Here is a 19,588-nt window from a genome sequence, read left to right on the forward strand (position 1 = left end):
CAGGGACTTTGAATGAGAACTGCCCTCGCTCAGCCCAGCCAACACCCAGAACTGTAAGAGAAAATAAAATTTTGATCTTGGTAAAACAAATACACAAGTAAAGCTTCTTGTAATAGCTAGTCTTTCTCATCGTCAGTGGCAGCATTATCTTTCTGGAACTGAAAACTAAAGCCTTTTCGAATCTAGTGCTCTTTCCATTTGCAGTTCATTTTACATTTTTCCACTCTTTCTAACACTGTTATTTTCAGGAAATGCATGCATGCTTCTGCTAGTCTAAAATTATAAGCTCAGGGCAGGTCCTCACCAGAAAGCTGAGCTGACTGTTGCAGCCTTTTTTATTTTTATTTTCCCTGTGAGCACTCTGAAAGAATTTTCCTCTAAATGACTACATTTCTCAAAGCTTCTAGAAGCTATTGTTTGTCCCACCCCTAATTGCTCCATTTACTCCAGCAACATATGCCGTCTGTAAATCCTATACTCAGCAAAAGGAGGCAATTGTTTCTCATCAGCCTCAGAGTCACTATTCTGGTTCCTATTCTTTTTCCAAAGACTCCAGATTATAAAGCTGTTACATGATATATAGCTGTGAGCGCTTATATTTAAGTAATGATTTTAAGGAAGGCTGATTGACTTAATTAACCAACATGTAGAAACAGAGTCAAGCCTGGAAGTTGTGTTTTTGATTCCCACCCACTTGATTTCCCACTTGTAGACCAGCATCCTCACAAAAGCTTGTTCGCAAACTGACACAGTTGATCCATAGGGTACCCTGTGTGCAACATTGAGGAAATACTATCAATTTGGCACTCTAGCACTTCCATGTTCCATGTTACTAATGTGCTTTGTAGTTTGTGCTTGCACATATGAAAAGCAGGATGCTTTTAAGAATTTTTCCTTTTTAAACTAAAAAAAAATATAGAACAGGGTCGAAGATTTAGCTCAGTGGTCCCGCTGCCTGCCTTGTAAGTGCAAGGAGATATCTATATCTATATCTATATCTATATCTATATCTATATCTATAATCTGTAACACTTCATGAATTTGCATGTCATCTTTGAGCAAGGGGCCATTTTAATTTTCTTGGTATCCAATTTAGTATATGTGCTGCCAAGGTAAGCACTAGATTATTCCTTTATTTTTATCAGAATTTGTAAGTTTTACTGTTTTTAAGCACAACACTGCCTTATAATCCTGTTTTACATGAGCACAGAAGTCTGTTTCTTAAAAGTTCACTTAAAAAAACAAAGTCCATTCTTTCTTTTCTTCACTTTTCTTCGTTCTTTCCCTCCTCCTTCCTCTCTCCTTACTTTTTTTCCATTTAAAAAAAATGTACAGTGTTGGAGTTTGAACCCAGGGCCTTAGGTATGCTAAGCAAGTTTTCTCCCACTGAGCACCCCCCCTCTGCCCATGTAATGTATCTGAAGACATTTTTAGTGACTTAAAAAAACTACTTACATTGAAATGACTAAAATGTTATGAGGGTGTCAATCTGAATATCTGTGTTAAAGGTAACAAATTACCTATTTTCCAAATTTGTAATTCACATACAATACTAAAAACAAAGAAAATTATATTATTTCATATTCATGAAAATAGCAAATTTTATGAAATTGAAATTCACGCTTATCACTAAAGAAATTTGATTAGTTGCTGCAAACATATAGAACCTCAAGAGAGTATGTTTTAAGTTTATGTAAGCAAAATGTAATATACATGTAATAAATTGTCCTTATTCATCTGGACTTCTACCACTTACTCATTTAGGGCTAAAAGTGTTTTAAAAAATAAATTTAAGTTTTTATTTAAAGTCAAATCTCTAAATGATTTCTCATAAATCAATAATGGGCATGAAAGAAATTAGGAAAATAATCACTGAAAATCACAGAGAATGATACATGCAGACTCTTGAACATAAAGGGTAAACTTTTTACAGCTGTCAGAGGCCAGAAGACACTTTATAGAACTATGTAGATCAACGCAATAATTGTGATGAAGTTTGCAGATGCATTCATCTTTACTCATTTTTCAGTTATATGACTAGACAGGGTAGTGATAAAATTGCAAGGGCCGCCCTGTTGTTTGGTATTAAGTTATCTAACTCTGTTACAGTTCTTGAAACTTGTATTTAAAGGTAAAAATAGCATTGTCATGAAAACATTTCCAAATGTACAGATTTTTCTGCTTGACAAATAGAGTCAAAGCAGTAATAAATGAAAGCAACATAATGGCTCAAAAAACACTTCAAAGAAGTATCTTGTGCTTTATTAGTCTAGAGAATATGCTTGCTGTGAGAGAAGCAAGAGTTAATTGATTCCCGAGAGGTAAAGTTCCTTAAAAGTGACTGAAAATCAAAAAAGTGAAACAGCAAAATATGTAGAAGCAGTTCAGCACAAAATTTTTACCCAGCCTGTCCATATTTTCCATTTTCCTTGAGTTTTCTGTTATCCCAAGCCTATGAGAAATTCCCTAAACCCAACACCAATAATGAAGGAACAGAGAAACAGTGCAAAAACACTGCTGTTATAAGTTGAGGCTGAAACTTAAATTTTTGGTCTCAAAATACATCAGGGCATAACTGAAAAATGAACTTTTAATTTTAGGTGATTCTGTTTAATAAAATACTGAAGGGTCTGCAATCTCCTCTCCTTTGCCTTTGTGAAAAAAACAGGCTTCTTCTTGTAGGAATGGCAAGACAGCAAGGTGCGAGAAAATTGCTAAATACCTGCCTTGGACAGCCTCACAGACTGGCAGAATGGTATGTGACAGGGTGTAAGTGTATTTTCCCAGGGAAATGGACACGTTCCACCAGAGTGTGCCAAATCTCTCCTCCCCTTACCATCATTTGCTCTCTCCAATTTCTTTGCTATATTGTCAGAATTCCCTGCGAAAGATGTTATATGGTAATGAAGAAACATGAAACTATAATGAATATACCACCACTTGGTTCATGTATTTTATATGAACACTTTTCTGGTTTGCATACCAGCCCCACTCAAATAAGATTATATAAATAAACTGGCTTTAGATGCTTTTTAGGTCTAGGCATATTATAGTGTATTTTAATACATCATAATTTACATTTGCCTGGAAAGCAAATTTCTAGACAATCATTTCAAAGACTGACTTAAACCTGTTTTCAATCACCATGTCAAGCGCTGTTTCAGATACTCTTTGAAAGCTCCAAAGTCAAAGTAAAATGATCCAAATCTTTACTTGGGCAAAACAAATTTAAAAGTTGGCATGAGTGAGGGCTGGGGATTTAGCTCAGTGTGAGGCTGCTGCCTGCCTCACAAGTGTAAGGTCCTGAGTTCAATCTCCCATACTGAAAAAAAAAAAAAAAAAAAGTTGCATGAGTGAGACCTACATTCTTTGTAGAGACCTCCAAATCTGAACTACTCTGAGAGGTTTTGCCCCAAATATTAAGAGACTATTTAAGCCAGCACTGCCTTCTCATATTCGCCAAGTAATCTCTGGGCTAGTTCTAATCTGGCCAAAAAGCCAAATTTGAATATGACAGAGATGCACCCTTCTTACAGCATTACCACACTGGGAAAGTGACAGGACAAGAGTTCTGGCAACAGCATACATTCTAATGTAAGAACAGTTGGGTTCAGAGTATTACAACAAAACTAAATGGAGGGAAAGTGGGTGAATTTGGCAAAGACAAACATATGAATGACCATTGGAAATGTATTTAAACACTCTGCCATGCTGTTATACAATGTAAAAAGATTTCACTTTCATGTAATTTTAGTCATTCTGAAAGGAAAATTTAAAGAGCATTGAAGTGACTAACTAACCTCCAAAGAGATCCACGTCAGCAGTGACAGCAGTCACAGTCGTGGTGGTTGAGGCAGAAGCTGAAGCAGTTGCAATTTCAGCAGTTGTAGTAGGAGGGGTAGGTTCTGGTGCAAATGGGTCTGTAATCTGTGCTTCAGAGGGAACAGAGGAAAGTGCAGCCAAAGAATCTATATTTTACCAGAGAAGGAGAGCAAATGGGAGAGAAGGAAAGGAAAGGACAAAGGATATACCAGGCTCCAAAATGTCACAACAGGACAGTAAACAAAATATAGAAGTCTCTAAAAAGAGGAGTTTAAAAATGAACTGTACTCACCCTCTCCCAAAAGGTCTACTGATGTCCAACATGTGGCAGCATATGAAGGAATAAAAGCTAAAGATGAAACATTCAATCATACCAATATCCAAGCAGGGTGAGGCATGGACCAAAGACATTTTAGCTCTATGTGCCTCTCCAGACCATTTATTATCATGGAATTTTCAAGAAGGAAAAGACCTTAGGGATCCTTTAGACCAAGAGTCCCATTTTGCAGATGAGAACACTGAGGACAAGGGAGGTCAAGAGACTTACCTGAAGTCTAGCCTAAACAGCTGTGACAAACTCAGTGTATTTCCTATCATATTTACCATTTCAACTGTTTTTTTTCCTGATTTCATTATACTAAAATATGTTAATTCTAAAAAAAAAGGCAGTACGGCTAGGGATTTAGTTCAGTGGTTCCACTGCTTGCCTCACAAGCATAAGGACCCGAGTCTGATTCCCAGTACCAAAAGTAAATAAATAAGTTTTAAAAAGGTAGTTAGCTGAACTTTGTTGATCTTCTTGATATGATATCATTATCAGAGAATAACAGAGAATAAGTGGTTTTTATCATAGCTGTAGAGTAGATCATAGAATAAACCAAGCATATTTAAATAATTGAATTCAAGATAAAGTGTTAGAAAAAAGAAGCTCTAAACAAAACCATTTCCTCCAAAACTTTCATATTTTCAGATGTTTTCAGCATGATGTATAATCTTGATACTTGTAAACGTTATGTGACATATACAGAAATTATTTTTAAGATGAATATGAGAGAGATGAGAAGGCATTAAAACTTTTCAGCCCTTCTGATATCTGGCTGCCATGGGAGATTGATATTTTCTTAGCTCAACAATGGAATCACAGTTAAACTTCTGAATAGGAAGCCTAACAGAGGTTCTTTTTAACTACAGACTGACTTCACGTTAAGCATTCAAGGTATCCTGTGGCATTCTCCTGTGTTCAGTTGTGTAATGTGTGATACACGTCAGGGCTCATGTTAGAATTCATAAATAGCATAGGAAATCTGTTTTAATTATGAATTTATTTAATTTTATTTGAATTTACTAGGGACTTAATTTCTAGGGCCTTAAAAACAATTTGAGAACTCAGTAAACTAAAATTAATAGAAGAAATTTATAAAACTGATAAACATAAATTTGATACTGAAAAGAGTAACATTGTTTATTTATATGAAAATACCATCTCTACATCAACAGAGGCTTTTATTTTTTTTATTTTTTGGTACTGGGAATTATACTCGGGTCTTTGCGCTTCCAAGGCAGGCCACCAAACTGCTGAGCTAAATGCCCGGCCCCTAACAGAGGCTTTTAAAAAATTCCCTTTACTGGTATTTGTTAGACATATATTTTAAAAATTTTAAAAATAAAATATAATGTGCAACCCCAATAAATATTATCTGAAGCATTCTGTAGATACATTAAGATAATAAAGATTCATATATTTCATAACATTACCAGACAGTTATACCACGTGTAGAACTTGACCTTAGAAATAATTAAATTTTAGACTGTAAACCTAATAAATAGCAGGCTAGGAGCAAAACACAAGTCCTGTATTGACCTGAGGGCAGGACATTTTCTGCTGTTAGGTGGTTAGCTCTAAAAATCTGAGAAATGGTCCTTCAGGTGATTCTTCAAACCAATAGTTGCTGGCCCAATACAACTGTCATCTCACAGCTACACATTTTAAAAATATGTTAGAAATCAAGGTGGGCCAAAAGAAGTCAGGCAGACTCTCTTTCTCTCTTCTCCTGGCACCAGTGGGGCCCTCACCAGCCCTGCCTTCATCAATGCTCTTTATATGATCAGTGACTAAACATGAATCGATAATTGATATCAGATTTTTTTCAATTTCTGGAAACTACAAATTGTAGTCTTCCAAATCTAAAGTTTTCTAGATGAAATATAATTTATACTACTAATTATTTTAGCCAAATTTTTCTCTAGTATAAAAGGGAGTCCCTATTTTAGGATGATAGGTTCAGTTATTACATATTACTGAAACTGCCATTTTATAAAGGATTAAACTACATACAAATTACAGCAGTGGAATTCAATTCATTTACAAGAAGTACATAATCAGAAATACTTTTCTTCAGAGAAATTACTAGAAAATGTTCACTGCAAACTAGAAAAAACTACAATTATATTAACAGAGAAAACTACATTCTTCAGTGAGATATAGCTAGATTTTTAAAGGTTATCATGAAGATCAAATTTGTAAATGTATTTAAAGTGCACACCTATATCTGGGACATAAGGGCTGATGATAGTTAATTATAGTAATAGTTAATACTTAGATGAAGTTAAATTTTCTTCTTTTAAGAGTGTGAATTTCAATGTTTATGTAAGTCCCCAAGTGTATGTGAGTGGTATATGTGTATACGAATGCACGGCCTATAGTTGTGTACTCAGATTTCAACATGGCAAGAACATGGGCCACAAAAGTACTTGTACTGTAGCTAACAACCCACATAGAAAATGAGAGTGAAATGATGACATAATATTAATTAGCTTTCAAATGCATACTGGTAATTGATTTCAGTTCTAATAAAACCTATCAACAACCCAATATTTCTCAAAAAGTAAATTTTACTTCAAACATTTATAAAGCTAAATTTGTACTCCTGAAACATAAATTTATTATAAAGCAAAACACTCTCCCTATTATGAAGATAAATAGAGATTTGGCAAATTCTATGTATTCTTCTAATCAAATGTCTACACAAATATCTGTACAAATGTCCAATCTTTACAAATACACCATCTCAACTGAATTTACTAAAGTATAAATTTCCTAAAATTTGCTTTATGCCATTAGAAAAAAATACTATCATTACAATTGTTCCCTGAAATGAAAATATAACCCTCATCAGAATTAATAGGCATCTGAAATTGCCATGGTCCTTGGAAAATGGAAAATGAAATTCTCTGATTATCAGTGTGCTTTTACAAAAATATTTAAACAGGTTTGTAGAGTTCTAGAGTTTGTATTTTACTCTCTACACAAAATTCAAATAAATTTAATAGTATGAGTACCTTGATCTCATCAAACAAGACTGAGTTTTTGTTAAGTCAAATGAGCCAATATACATCTATAACAATTTAGCACCATCTTAAACCACCATTAGGTATTTACAGGAAAAATACAAAGAAAGTAATTTTTTCCTTTTTGTGATAGTTTACAATTTCTTGACATATATTTTGTACAAGTTTGCTTAGAAATTACATAATTTATTAGCAATTACCCTAAGCTTTTCTATTGCTGTAAAATGCTTCAGTTCTACATATCTGCCGAGGCAGAAACACTGTATAAATGGTTATATAGTGACCAAAGCCAAGGTTTCTGGCAGCCAGCCTACCTGTGCCTTTGTATCATTTAAGAAAAAGTGCTCCCTCTAGTGGGGAAGGTTAAAATACAGCGATACAGACACACTAATGACAAAAGCTCACAGGGCACTAAATGTTTGATAAATTCGAAACATAAGCATGAACATATACAGATTTAAATTTGAAAGAATTTTTAAAAAACATATTCATATAAAACTGAAAAACTTTTTACATAGTCCAATAAATTTATAATTAAAACTAAATTTTAAATTATATAAGTTGTATTAAAGTCATTTATATGAATTTAATGGCTCAGAAAATTTGCTATAAGGATATGGATTTAGAAAAGAAATTGTAACTAGAAAACACTTTATCAGGACACTGATGTGATGAACACAAATTATTAGCAAACAAATAATAAAATTTTGAAAGATAAAGCTCAGAATGAAAACATGAGAACAAGAGAAATGTGCTTATAAAATCTCCTCAGCAATATTTTTCCACTGCCAACTGAATTAATTAATAAAGTATAAAGAATAACTTTACTCTAAAATTTGATAGTTGTAGGTGTAGTAGTTGAACATTTCAATACAGGAAGAGATTTACTTAAAATGGAAATAGGCCAACATTTAAAATGTTCATATTTATAGTTAGTAACTTTACTTCCAAACTGATTATCATTCTGTTGTTTTTATAATAAAAAAATCTTAGAAATAAGGCCAAGAGGGGTTGGGGATTTACCTCAGTGGTTCCACGACCTGCCTGACAAGCGCAAAGTCTTTAAGTTGAATCCCTTGTATCATAAATAAATAAATAAGGCCAAGAAACTACAGGGTGTACTTTTGATGACATACTGTTTGATAAACCCACCCTTCATTTGACATTGCTATTAACTGTTAAAGACTTTGATTATGAAATAATATACATATTACAGTTCCTTTTGGCTAGCAATGCCCATAATTTCTGTTTTTGAGAAAAGATAACCACAAGGTCTTGACTTTTATTACCTTATGGGATGTTAACAGTTCTGTTTCTAACTGTTATGGTTTAGATCTAGAATGTCCCCCAGTAACCTGATGTGTTCAGAGGCAGGGCTCTGGAAGGTGACTGAGTCATGTGACACCATAGCTGAATATGCTGTAAAGAGTCAGTGCCTGGACAGAAAAGGCAGAAGAGGTGGGTCACCGGGGGCATGACCTAGAAGGGGATAGCTCCATCTCTGGGTTCTCCTGCTCTCTGCTTCCTGGCTACTAGGGGTTGAATTGTTTTCCTCCACCATGCCAAAGTGGACTGAATCCTCCCAAAATCATGAGCCAAAATAAACTTCCTTGGTCCCAGAAATGAGAAAATGAGTAAGACACTAACCTAGCTATCATCTCAACATTTATTTTTCAAATTTTAGGGAAAAAATAATTTCACAATTAAATTATAATTAGGGTGGTTCTGTGATGCTGTGCTGTTCAAGAGCAAGATTATATCAGCTGAAATCATCCTGGATAAGAACCCAGTAGTAATACAAAAGAGAACATTTTTAGCTGGGGAGGGGCAAATTTCTTATCACCTTAACTCATCACACCTACCGCTGTAAAAATGTTTTTGCTCATTTCACCATCCTCTCATAGTAAAATCCTCATCCTCATAGGATTACCACCACCTTCTAACATCTGATACTCCCTTGGATTATAAAATCCTTGTGAATTTAGGATCATTGCCACTCTCTGAGTCATCTGATGATACTCCTTATGAATCCCCAAAATAGTGACAAGCTTGGAGTGTCTTTGTCTTTGCCCATTCTGAGGCACTGACATCCTGCCTACCACATACTTTGAAATTATGAAAGTGTCTATCGTCCATCGTCTCTTTTTTTCTTTAGCCCTTGCCGTCCCCCTTTCTAGGCAGTCAGAGGACTGACTGACTTCTGATAATGGATTGAGCAGCTTTCCTTTGATAGGCTCTTCTGCCTGCTGTTTCTTCCTTGGAGCCAGTTGACCATGGACTGAACCCCTTGAAACTATGAGCAAAAATAAATCCTTCCTCTTTTTTTTGGGGGGGGGGTTGAGACAGGGTCTCACTATGTAGTTGAAACTGACCTGGACTCACTATGTAGCCAGGGATGGTCTTGAACTCACAGTGATCCTCCTGTCTCAGCCTCCCGAGGGCTGGGATTAAAAGCGTGCACCACCACGCCTGGCTAATCCTTCCTCCTCTATGGTGGGCATTTGGTCCTAGTGATGAAAAGCTGATTAACAGTGAATAAATACAACCAATTCAGACCTAAAGGAATCCACCAAGTACACCTGGCCAAGTTAATTTAGAAGTGCTACCTTGAAATTCATGGGAATACTCAATCCTCTAAAGTCTGAATCTCTAGAGAGCAGTTAATAAAAAGTTTGAATTTTAACTATTAAAAGAATAGTTGGCACTTTCTGGCAAAGAAAAATGCATCCTTCATTCCAGCTATTAAAACAAAAAACGGTATGAGTACTTGAACATTTAAATTGTATTATGGGTACTTTCAGTCTCTTAATATATTTCAATCAGTAGATGCCACTCTTAGCATTTTGCCTTCAAACTTCTGACATGTCTGTGTATAACTAGAAGATAAATATAACAATTATAGCTTAAATAAAAACAACTACATAAAATGAACAGAGAAGTAGCCTGTTTGGTTCCACTCACCTCCCCACGATGTGGCTCCTCCTGCAGATGGTGGGGGTGCTGGTGCAGCGGCAGCAGCTGCTGCCTCTCCAGAGAAGTCTGGCTGGAGGTCCAGGAGATCACTTGACGGTTTCGAAGCACTAAAAGGAAAATATAACTTTAAAGTCAGATTTTGAAATTTTATAATGTAGCGCTCCATTAAAACAAAGACTTTTGCAAAAAAATCAAAGATTGGGATATTTTAAATCTAACAACAATATTCTGGAAAGTATAACATTAATAGCATTAATGGGTAGTATTCTATAGGTCAATAAAAATCATAACTTTGAGGCTATATTTACTTCCTAAAATTTTTGTATAGAAAATATTGAATCTTAAGAAAAACTGATGAAACAAAGAAAACTAAAGAGAATTACTGATTTACCTTTTTCCTAAATTAGACTATATCAAGTTTTGTTGTATGAAGACTCATCTATAATCACTTCTGCATGTTTCTGTTCTTAGTAGGTTGCAGTTACACTTTTCAAAGCTTCTTTATCTGCCAGTTTCAAGTGAAGCCTAAATTTTGCTATTCAAAATGTGGGCTCCAAATGAGCATTATTCTGGGATCTTATTAGAAATACAAAAATATCAGGCTATACCTAATATATCAGAACTATCATTTTAACAAGAACCTCATATGATTCACAGGCACTGTCAAATTTGAGGAGCACTGGTTTGAAAATCACCAGGTCAGGTACCAAGCGAGTAGGGTCCTAAATTTCCCAACCATCTTCATAAATAACAGTTCTATCTTTGTTTTTTTTAAAAATAAATATTAGGTTTCCTAGCAGTAGTTTTTATTAAAGGATTCTGTTGTTGTAAAAAAAATGTTTCAAAACCCCTGAAAGCATTGCCTAATTTTGATGTCAATTTCTTAAAAACTGAACTAACAGAGAAGAAAAACATATTTGTTAGTAGAAGCTTCATCACCAGTTCAGTTTATAGCTCAGAGTTAGAGCACTGTTAGAGCACTTGCCTAGCATATATGAGGCCCTGGGTTTGAGTCCCAGTAATGTGAACAAAAACAAAAATAAAGCTTTTAAAAAACTCAGTTTAGTGCAGAAAGGACTTGGTTTTATCAAGGTTGATTCTAAAAAGCAGAACCAAGCAAGTAGAAAGTAAAGCACACAATTAACATGTATATAATCCCTGGATTGATTGCTTACTTCAAAATTCCATTCTTCAAATAAGGGCATTCATAACAAAATTCATAGATACCATGGACTAGAATTCTATCGTCAAAAAAATTGACCCAAAATTATTATTTGAAGAGTGTTAGCAATTCATTTTAGGCAGCTCTGAGGCTGTACAGAATGCACAATCATCACTACCTTTCTCATTACTGTTCTGACATTCAGGTCTATAAAATCCGCTTAGGAGTATTCCAAAGGCCTCTTCTTATCACCAGAGTTTGATTCCTCATTTGCAGCAACTAACTGGACTACAGATACAAGTTTGTTGTTGCTTTTAAAGCACTTAAAATACCTTTACCTTTCTTACAAAAAGAAGCAAATTCTCAGAGATATTTTCCATATTAGCCAATTTCAAAGGAACCTGAAATATGTGTGCAATATTTCCACTTTTTTTCCCAAGTGTGTGAGCAACAGTGATTTCTATAGTTATGGTTCAATGATTTAAGAGATACAGACCCAACTAACTGCAAGAGTATAAAAGTACTTACTTTCAAGCAAAAATAAGCCAAACCATCACACTACTAAGAGTACATTTTATTTTGTGAAATCATTTGGGTACAGTACATGAAAATCTAATCAAAATATTAATAAACAGTTCACTGCATAATCGTTTACTAACCTGACTGGGACAGCTGCAGATGCAGTTGCAAATAAGTCAACTGGTGGAGATGTGTTGATAGTTTTAGCTGGTGTAGAATTAGGAGATGTAACAGTTGTAGCTGGAGAAGACTGAAATTGAAGGTATATAACACACTGTAGTCAAATACAAATCTACAGGACATGGAAGAATAGAACTTTTGCTTTGTAGACCCATATCATTCCCAGATATTCTTCATGGGAGAAAAAAAAATCTCAAGATAATTTGAAATCAGGAATTATACTAAAATAATCACTACTAGAAAATATATGCTTAAAATTTTAAAGTTAAACTTAATTTACATAAAATCTTATGTTTGTCCTAACATTGCAGTGACTTTCATTCGTATAGTTTGATTTAAAATTAAAGTTAAATGTGTATCTTGAAAATAAAATTATTGGAAAAGATTGTACTTGCTGCCATAATGCTCATTATAAAACTAATGTCATTTTTTTTCCATTGCATCCTAAATAGACTTTATGTGGAGAAGCAGAAGTACTTTTGCTTAGGCTCAGATGACTTAACACCTGGAAATTTAACTCAACAAATAGTTATAGCTTGCAGGGAAAAATTCATAAGCAAACTCCAATCAATATCAGTATAAGAACATTGGGACTATATCCTATCAGTAATATGAAATAAATAAATTAATTAACAAGTGAAACAAAATCTAAACCTTGTTTCCCTGTTTTTTAAAGAAGAGGAATTTATAGTCAACTATCAAAAAGTAAAAATTTTTATGGAGTGACTATCCTAATTCTATTTTATCTAGTATAGTTCATTTTCCTTATATCAACAAGAGAAAGATTAATGGAATATTACAAAATCATGGGGCAGGGATTTAGCTAAGCAGCGCCTCACCTGCCTTGCAAGCACAAGGTCCCGAGTTCAATCCCTGATACAAAACAAAACAAAGCCAAACAAAACAAAAAGCCAAACAACTCAAAAAACAAAAACCCCAAAAAACTCATCCATCAATTCTTAGCTTTCTAAGTGTAAATGAGACATAACAGTGAGTTAAAATACATGAAGACCAAGATGAATCAAACACTATCAGCTAGTGCCACAACTAGGTGTCTGGTTTGAAATAAGACCAAATTTAAAGGAAAATTTAAAAAGAGTACGAAAGGCTGAGGATTTAGCTCAATGGTGCTGCTGCATACCTTGCAAGGGCAAAGACCAGAGTTCAATCCCCAGTACCCCCGCAAAAAAAAGAGAAAGAGAGAGAGAGAGAAAGAATGAACAAGATAAGAAATGTATGGGAAATTCTAGACATAAAATAGTTTTTATTATCTATTCCTCTAAGAACAGAATTCAAGAATTCAAAATTTAATAGATGTGTAATATCTTTTCTCTTTTTTTATTTGTTTTTTGAGACAGGGTCTATGTAGTTGAGGCGGTCCTGGAACTCACTATGTAGCCCAGGCTGGTCTCGAACTCACAGCAATCCTCCTGCCTAAGCCTCCCCAGTGCTGGGATTACAGGAGTGCACCACCGTGCCTGACTAGATGTATAATTTCTAAACCCTCAGTTCTTCAAGAGACATAAACACATGAGCAGTATATATATTACTGCTCTGAAAATTTAAATTTAAACCTCTCTATTCAATAAAGTTCAAATTTTCCCAAATGAAATACAAATGATCAACAACAGAAAAAAAATTCACTAAAGTAAACTGTATTTTGTCCATTGTGGACATGGACAAATACAAAATTTTTTTCTTTTTAAGCAATACTCCCAAATAAGCACAAAAAAGCAACATTTATGAAATAACATTGAGAACTTCATGACTGCAAATAAATATTACCAGTGTAAATGCAGAAATGATGAAAGTCCATTAAAAGAGCCTTGCAGCAATAATCTGAGGAGATATGAGAGCTAGAACAATAGAACCCATATAATCCCATTATTATAAAAGACAACATCAGTAAAATTTTATTTGGCCAGAATGTGGAAAAAGACCACCTCAAAGTACACTACAATTTTTTTTTTTTTCTTTTGGTGCTGGGGATTGAACTTGGGTCCTTGTGCGTGCAAAGTAGGCCACCGAACCGCTGAGCTAAATCCCCGGCCCCAGGATACCACAATTATATCACACACTCTTTAGTAGTCATACGTTGGGTTTTTTCACATAGACATAGTGGCTTTGTATTAAAATCCAGAAAGTTTCTGCCTGTTTAATTTGTTTATTTGAAGTTCTAAGGGAACTGTAGGCAGCCAGGCACAATGCATGGTGTTGGAATCACCAACACAGTCAAATGATACACTTGAATGCCTATAACAGCAATCACAGAAGGGAAATTTGTCAGAGGAAAGAGCATATCAGTCACATTTTGCTTGAAAAATACAATGGCAAATGTGAACTATACACCTATGGACGTCAGTGTTCATTCCTTGTAATGCTAATCCTATCTTTCAACATACTAAAAAAAGAGACAGGGAGGTGAAAGTTATTAAAACTATTATAGTTATCTGTCTAAAAGGCATTCTTGTGGACAGATACCTAATTACAATTTTTCTCTACTATTAAAAAAACCCATAAGATCATCTGCTTTACTTATCTCATAGGCTGTGCTTTGGAATGTGTCATAACTAGTAAAACATTACACTGATACATTTATTTTCATTTGTAACATAAACACATGAAAATCTCTACTTTAAAAACACTTTATCTGACCGGGGATTTAGCTCAGTGGTTCCACCCCCTGCTTTGCAATCACAAGGTCTCGAGTTCGATCCTCAGTGCCCTCCAAAATAAAAAACACTTTGTCTCAAGAGAGGATTAAATTATATACACTTTATTACAATGGACTGAAAATTTAATATAAAGTAATATATGTACCAAATATTCACAATGAAGGTAAACATATATCATAAGCATGAAATAAAATAAGAATACTAATGAAAATGGGGAAAGGGGAACTAGAAACTGGGTAGGGTAGGGAGGAGAAAGGAAATTTAAAAAAATCAAGATAGTTATGTTCATGGACCTATACTACAGGATGAATGTAAACTTTATGTACTGCAAAAATGTACAAATAAATTATGTACTAATAAGAAAAAAAACTTTCTAAAATTTTAAAAAATCATATAATATGCTATTCCACTCCTTGGTATGTACCCAAAATAAATCAAAGTAGGGAATGAAACAAGATACTTTTACATTCATATTCTCAGCAGCATTATTCATGTTACCCCAAATGTAGATGGAACTCAAGTATCCATTGACAGATGAATGGATAAACAAATTATGGTATAGACACATAATAATATATTACTCAACCTTAAAAAGGAAGGAAATTTTGGCATATGATACAACATAGCTGAAACTTGAAGACATATCAATAAGATAAACCAGTCATGAAAGGACAGATACTGTGTCTACTTAAATGATGTAGAGTAATCAAGTTCATAGACAAAGGAAGTAAAATGAAGTCTCCAGGTCAGGAACTGGAGAGGTAAAGGAAAGGGAAGTTGCCTAATGAGTACAGACTTTCATTTCTGAAGATGGAAACGGTCTAGAAATGTATGGTGGAGGTTGTCACATGACTATGAATATATTTGATGCCACTGAAGCAAACATTTAAAGATGGTAAAATGGAAGCCAGGTGTGGTGGCGCATGCCTGTAATCCCAGCACTCGGGAGGCTGAGGCAGGAGGATCGCTGTGAGTTTGAGACCAACTTGAACTATTAGTGAGTTCCAGGTAAGTCTCACTACATAGTGAGACCCTGCCTCAAAAAACAAAAAACAAAAAACAAACAAACAAACAAAAACAAACAAAAAGATGGTAAAATGGTTTTAAAAAACTAAGAAAAACCAAACTTACCTTACTTAATGGAGAGGGAGCACCAGATCTAAAAGGCAACGTAAGAAAATTAAAACTGAATATACACAAATACATCTATAGGACATTCAAGTTTGATACCACTTTGTTGAACATTTAGTTTTTAAAAAATAGGCAAGTTATTACAATACTTTAAATATGCATTTTACTCAAATAGGTCTTCTTCCAATGTTTACCACTGACTTAATTTCTAGTATTAGACATTTTAAATTCAAAATTATTTTCTATCTAGTAACTTTGAGTTTATCATTTTTGCCCATGTCCACCAAAAACAAACTGTCCAATTTTCAGTTTTAAAAATTGGCCAATCATTGGGAAAAATAATGCTATATAGAATTTAAAAAAACCCTCTGGTTGATTATTATAGGAATTATTTTGTGAGAAAACTCACTATAATTAATTTTTGTCACTGTTTATTTAAGCATAATTATGATGCATAAAAGGAAGAACACCAGGATGCAAAAAAAAAGATCCTATGAAAAACTTGTGTCTGAGATGATTCATATCCACATTCACACTTCTGAAATTTGTGTTTTTAATTTCACTGCTGTAATAAAAATTTTCTAGGAAAAATATTCCTATTATCCTGTTATAACTAGTGAGACCTTGGGAAAAAAAAAACAACAACAACAGTAAATTGCACGCTTCTTTCTAAGAAAGAGAAGGAACATACAGGGGAAAATATTTTTTTAAGTTAGACAACTGATGCCACTGACCATTGTCTAGTAAATGATCCAGAAACAGCTGCCTGAATAGTTCACAAGTTAATAGTCTGAGATGGTAGAAAAATGAATAAAACAAAATAAAGACAAAAATACTTTTCACTCAGAAGCTGTATTCAGGGTCTTACTGGATGGAAAGGATGGCTTTCTAGTCATTTACAGAGAAAAATATCACACATAGTAGTAGCAAAACAGAATGAGAATTAACTTGAATTTTGTACAATATTATAAAGTTTCACCAATTTGTCATATTATATGGCAGATTTTATATACATTTACCTCTAATCACTCATTTCAAAGACTTTAGAAATAATGAGAAATACAGTGTTTTCTGTATCAATGAAAAGATACCTATAGACCTAAAAAAATCTAGTATAATTTAAGGTTGAAAATTCTCTAAGGAGTTTTTGTCTACTCACTGTGAATAATATATGTGTAAAGAAAGGGGAGTTAAATTTAAATAAAAATCCAAGAACATAATGGCCTGACTCTTCAAAACACAAAACAAACCATTTGATATGGTTACTTTCTGAGAATGAATTTAAATTAACTTGTCTAAGAAAATTTCAGAAACCAATTCTTTGTGGTACTAACACATTCAGAAAGATTAATACATAAAAGAGAATTGAAAATAAGCAAGGTTGAAATGTATTTCCCAGGCAATGTATAAAAACTGATAACCTGTATTTGCCCCTATGCAAGAATAAACATATAATAAAAATGATAGAATTGCTACCTGTTATTAAAGAATATCATACTTAAAAGCCAAGTGTGAAAAGTCATAATTAGCACAAGAATCAGCTTGCCAAAATCCTATTACTAAATGATACTCACAGTTATTCCATGGATTAGACAAATGAAAATCTTCTACTGTCTCTGTAAAGCTATCATCGTACTTACCACATTATAACTTAATTGCTTAATTATCTGTCTTCACCACTGGGTGCTAAATTCTTAGAAAAGAAGGAGCTCATCCCATTGTTTTATATTCTTAGTAACTTGGATTTTCTGTATTATTGGAAATTTTAAATGGGAAATAGATTCATTTGTATATCTGATAATAAATAAATTAACCAGAAGTTATAAAATTATTTTCTGGGAAATCAAGCTACCAAGATGGTGATCTATTCCCATAGATAAGATCTGACATTTTTGGATGTAATTTAGTAAAAAAGATGAGAACCAAAGCTTCATGGGTTCAGCTTTAAAAAGCGTCATTAGCCCCAATGATTAAATTTTGAGGGTTCCTAGGTTTAGTGGTTAATACAGTAACTTGCCCAAGTCTCATAATCTTTGGTGGCAGATTCAGAGCTCTGTTCCAAAATTACCTGCTGCCTAGAGCCTGTGCGTGCTTCCTGTTTCAGCCTACCCCATGGAAAGCACAAATAAACCTAGAATCATGATTGTTCTCTTACACAACACACAGATTGTTGAATCTTACAAATTCCTTGCTGAGTTTTCCATTTTACTGTTGGTCATTTTCCTTTATGAAAGAAATACTACATTCTTTTACATATAGTCAAGTGATATTTATTAAAAACCAATACTTATATATTTCTAATTTTATCTGCAGAAATCTAGTACATAGTGAACTGAGTTAGGAAAACTAAGGCACTAAGATAATTTTAGAAGAGAATGACCAATACAATAATCTAAATTCTGTTAAATGGTACAAATAAATCCATAGGCTTTTATGGAAATTTTGTTATTACTTATTTGATTAAAAACATTAATCCCTATGTAATTGAGTATAAATACTAGCCAGAAAAAATACAGATGTGAAAAATCTGCGTATTACAAATAATTTTTATTACAAAAGACAAACTTGAGTTTCCTGCACCCTCAACACTTAGTAAATCTATAGAATAAAATTATCTTTAATCTTGTGGAATCATAGAAACAGATAATATACAAAGGTATATCATACTGCATTGCATACATTTTAAAAAATAAACAGTGGATACAAGGCACCAAATATAAAGAGCATGCATACTTTTCATAACAGACATTTGTAAATCCTTTATTTTATGTATACACTAAAGTAGAAGTCTGGATAATTTATATTGCTACTCAATGACAAAGAAGCAATCTCAAGTAATCAAGTTTCACTGTGAAACTGTCTTTTGGTAATTCTACTATATTCCAGGGGGAAATCTTTTGTTTATGCAACAAATGAAAATTCTTTTACTTTACAAATTGAAGAAAAATATTTACATTCCTAAATGAGATTAAGTTTTGATCCAAGAAGACCAAAAGAAAGTAAAACCATTTATGCTAGTCACTGTGGAAGACAAAAATAAAGTCTAATAAAAAAACCCACAGCCGGCCGTGGTGGCGCATGCCTGTAATCCCAGCACTCGGGAGGCTGAGGCAGGAGGATCGCTGTGATTTTGAGACCAGCCTGGGCTACATAGTGAGTGTAGACTCAACTACATAGTGTGACCCTGTCTCAAAACAACATCAACAACAAAAAAACAAAAACAAAAACAAAAAACCCACAGATGTGCAAAATGGAAATAAATCAGTTTTAAATGTCATCAATACAAAATATGGAGTATTAAGAATGTTTTTTTGCATTTTTAGTAATTACCAAATGCAAAAAAGTCATTCAATACAGTACTCACCCTTCACTTAAGTTCCCAGGTAAGCGCAAACATACAAAGAAGAAAATAGTTAACTACTATAGTTTTTTTTTAAAAAAATAGGGAATAAGCAAAAGACAAATTCAATGTGTTTGCAGCCAATTTAGAAAAGAAATCTGACAAACATAAGATGATTTTAAAGTAGAAAGAAAAATATCTACGGAGAAGGCAATTCAGATAAAATATTACTGAGTTTTTATTCCAGTTCTCTAAATGTAACTAAATGTCCAGTTAATTTTTCCAAAAATAGCTTGCAGTGGCCACAAGGGGGTGAATTTAGACTTGAAGTTAGGGGTACGAAGGTACACTGTAGCTGGTGAAGGTTTCTCTGGGGACTGCAGTACTGGTAGCTTTAACAAAAAAAAAAAAAAAAAAAAAAAAAAAAAAAAAAAAAAA

At 33.7% G+C, this 19,588-nt stretch overlaps 1 protein-coding gene and 1 non-coding gene across 15 annotated transcripts in view; both read right to left on the minus strand.

The window, feature by feature from the left end:
• Snap91 (synaptosome associated protein 91) overlaps positions 1–19,588 on the minus strand; it is a 120,603-nt gene that overhangs the window by 35,434 nt on the left and 65,581 nt on the right. For 5 of the 14 annotated variants that reach the window (XM_010631156.2, XM_033763366.1, XM_010631155.2 and 2 more), the window contains exons 11-16: positions 19,175–19,180; positions 15,811–15,838; positions 11,965–12,074; positions 10,132–10,250; positions 4,115–4,171; positions 3,801–3,968 (exon numbers count right to left, since the gene is read on the minus strand). In XM_010631156.2, the coding sequence (XP_010629458.1) occupies positions 3,801–3,968; positions 4,115–4,171; positions 10,132–10,250; positions 11,965–12,074; positions 15,811–15,838; positions 19,175–19,180 (488 nt within the window). The remainder of the gene's footprint in view (positions 1–3,800; positions 3,969–4,114; positions 4,172–10,131; positions 10,251–11,964; positions 12,075–15,810; positions 15,839–19,174; positions 19,181–19,588) is intronic. The other 9 variants (XM_033763368.1, XM_010631157.2, XM_033763365.1 and 6 more) reach the window with 4 other exon arrangements.
• LOC117286053 lies at positions 1,018–1,120 on the minus strand. The gene has a single exon (XR_004517191.1). It is a non-coding gene; the product is annotated as a U6 spliceosomal RNA (small nuclear RNA).

Source organism: Fukomys damarensis, unplaced genomic scaffold (genome assembly GCF_012274545.1).
Source record: "Fukomys damarensis isolate Sample0158 unplaced genomic scaffold, DMR_v1.0_HiC HiC_scaffold_14, whole genome shotgun sequence".
Taxonomy (NCBI): Eukaryota; Metazoa; Chordata; class Mammalia; order Rodentia; family Bathyergidae; genus Fukomys; species Fukomys damarensis.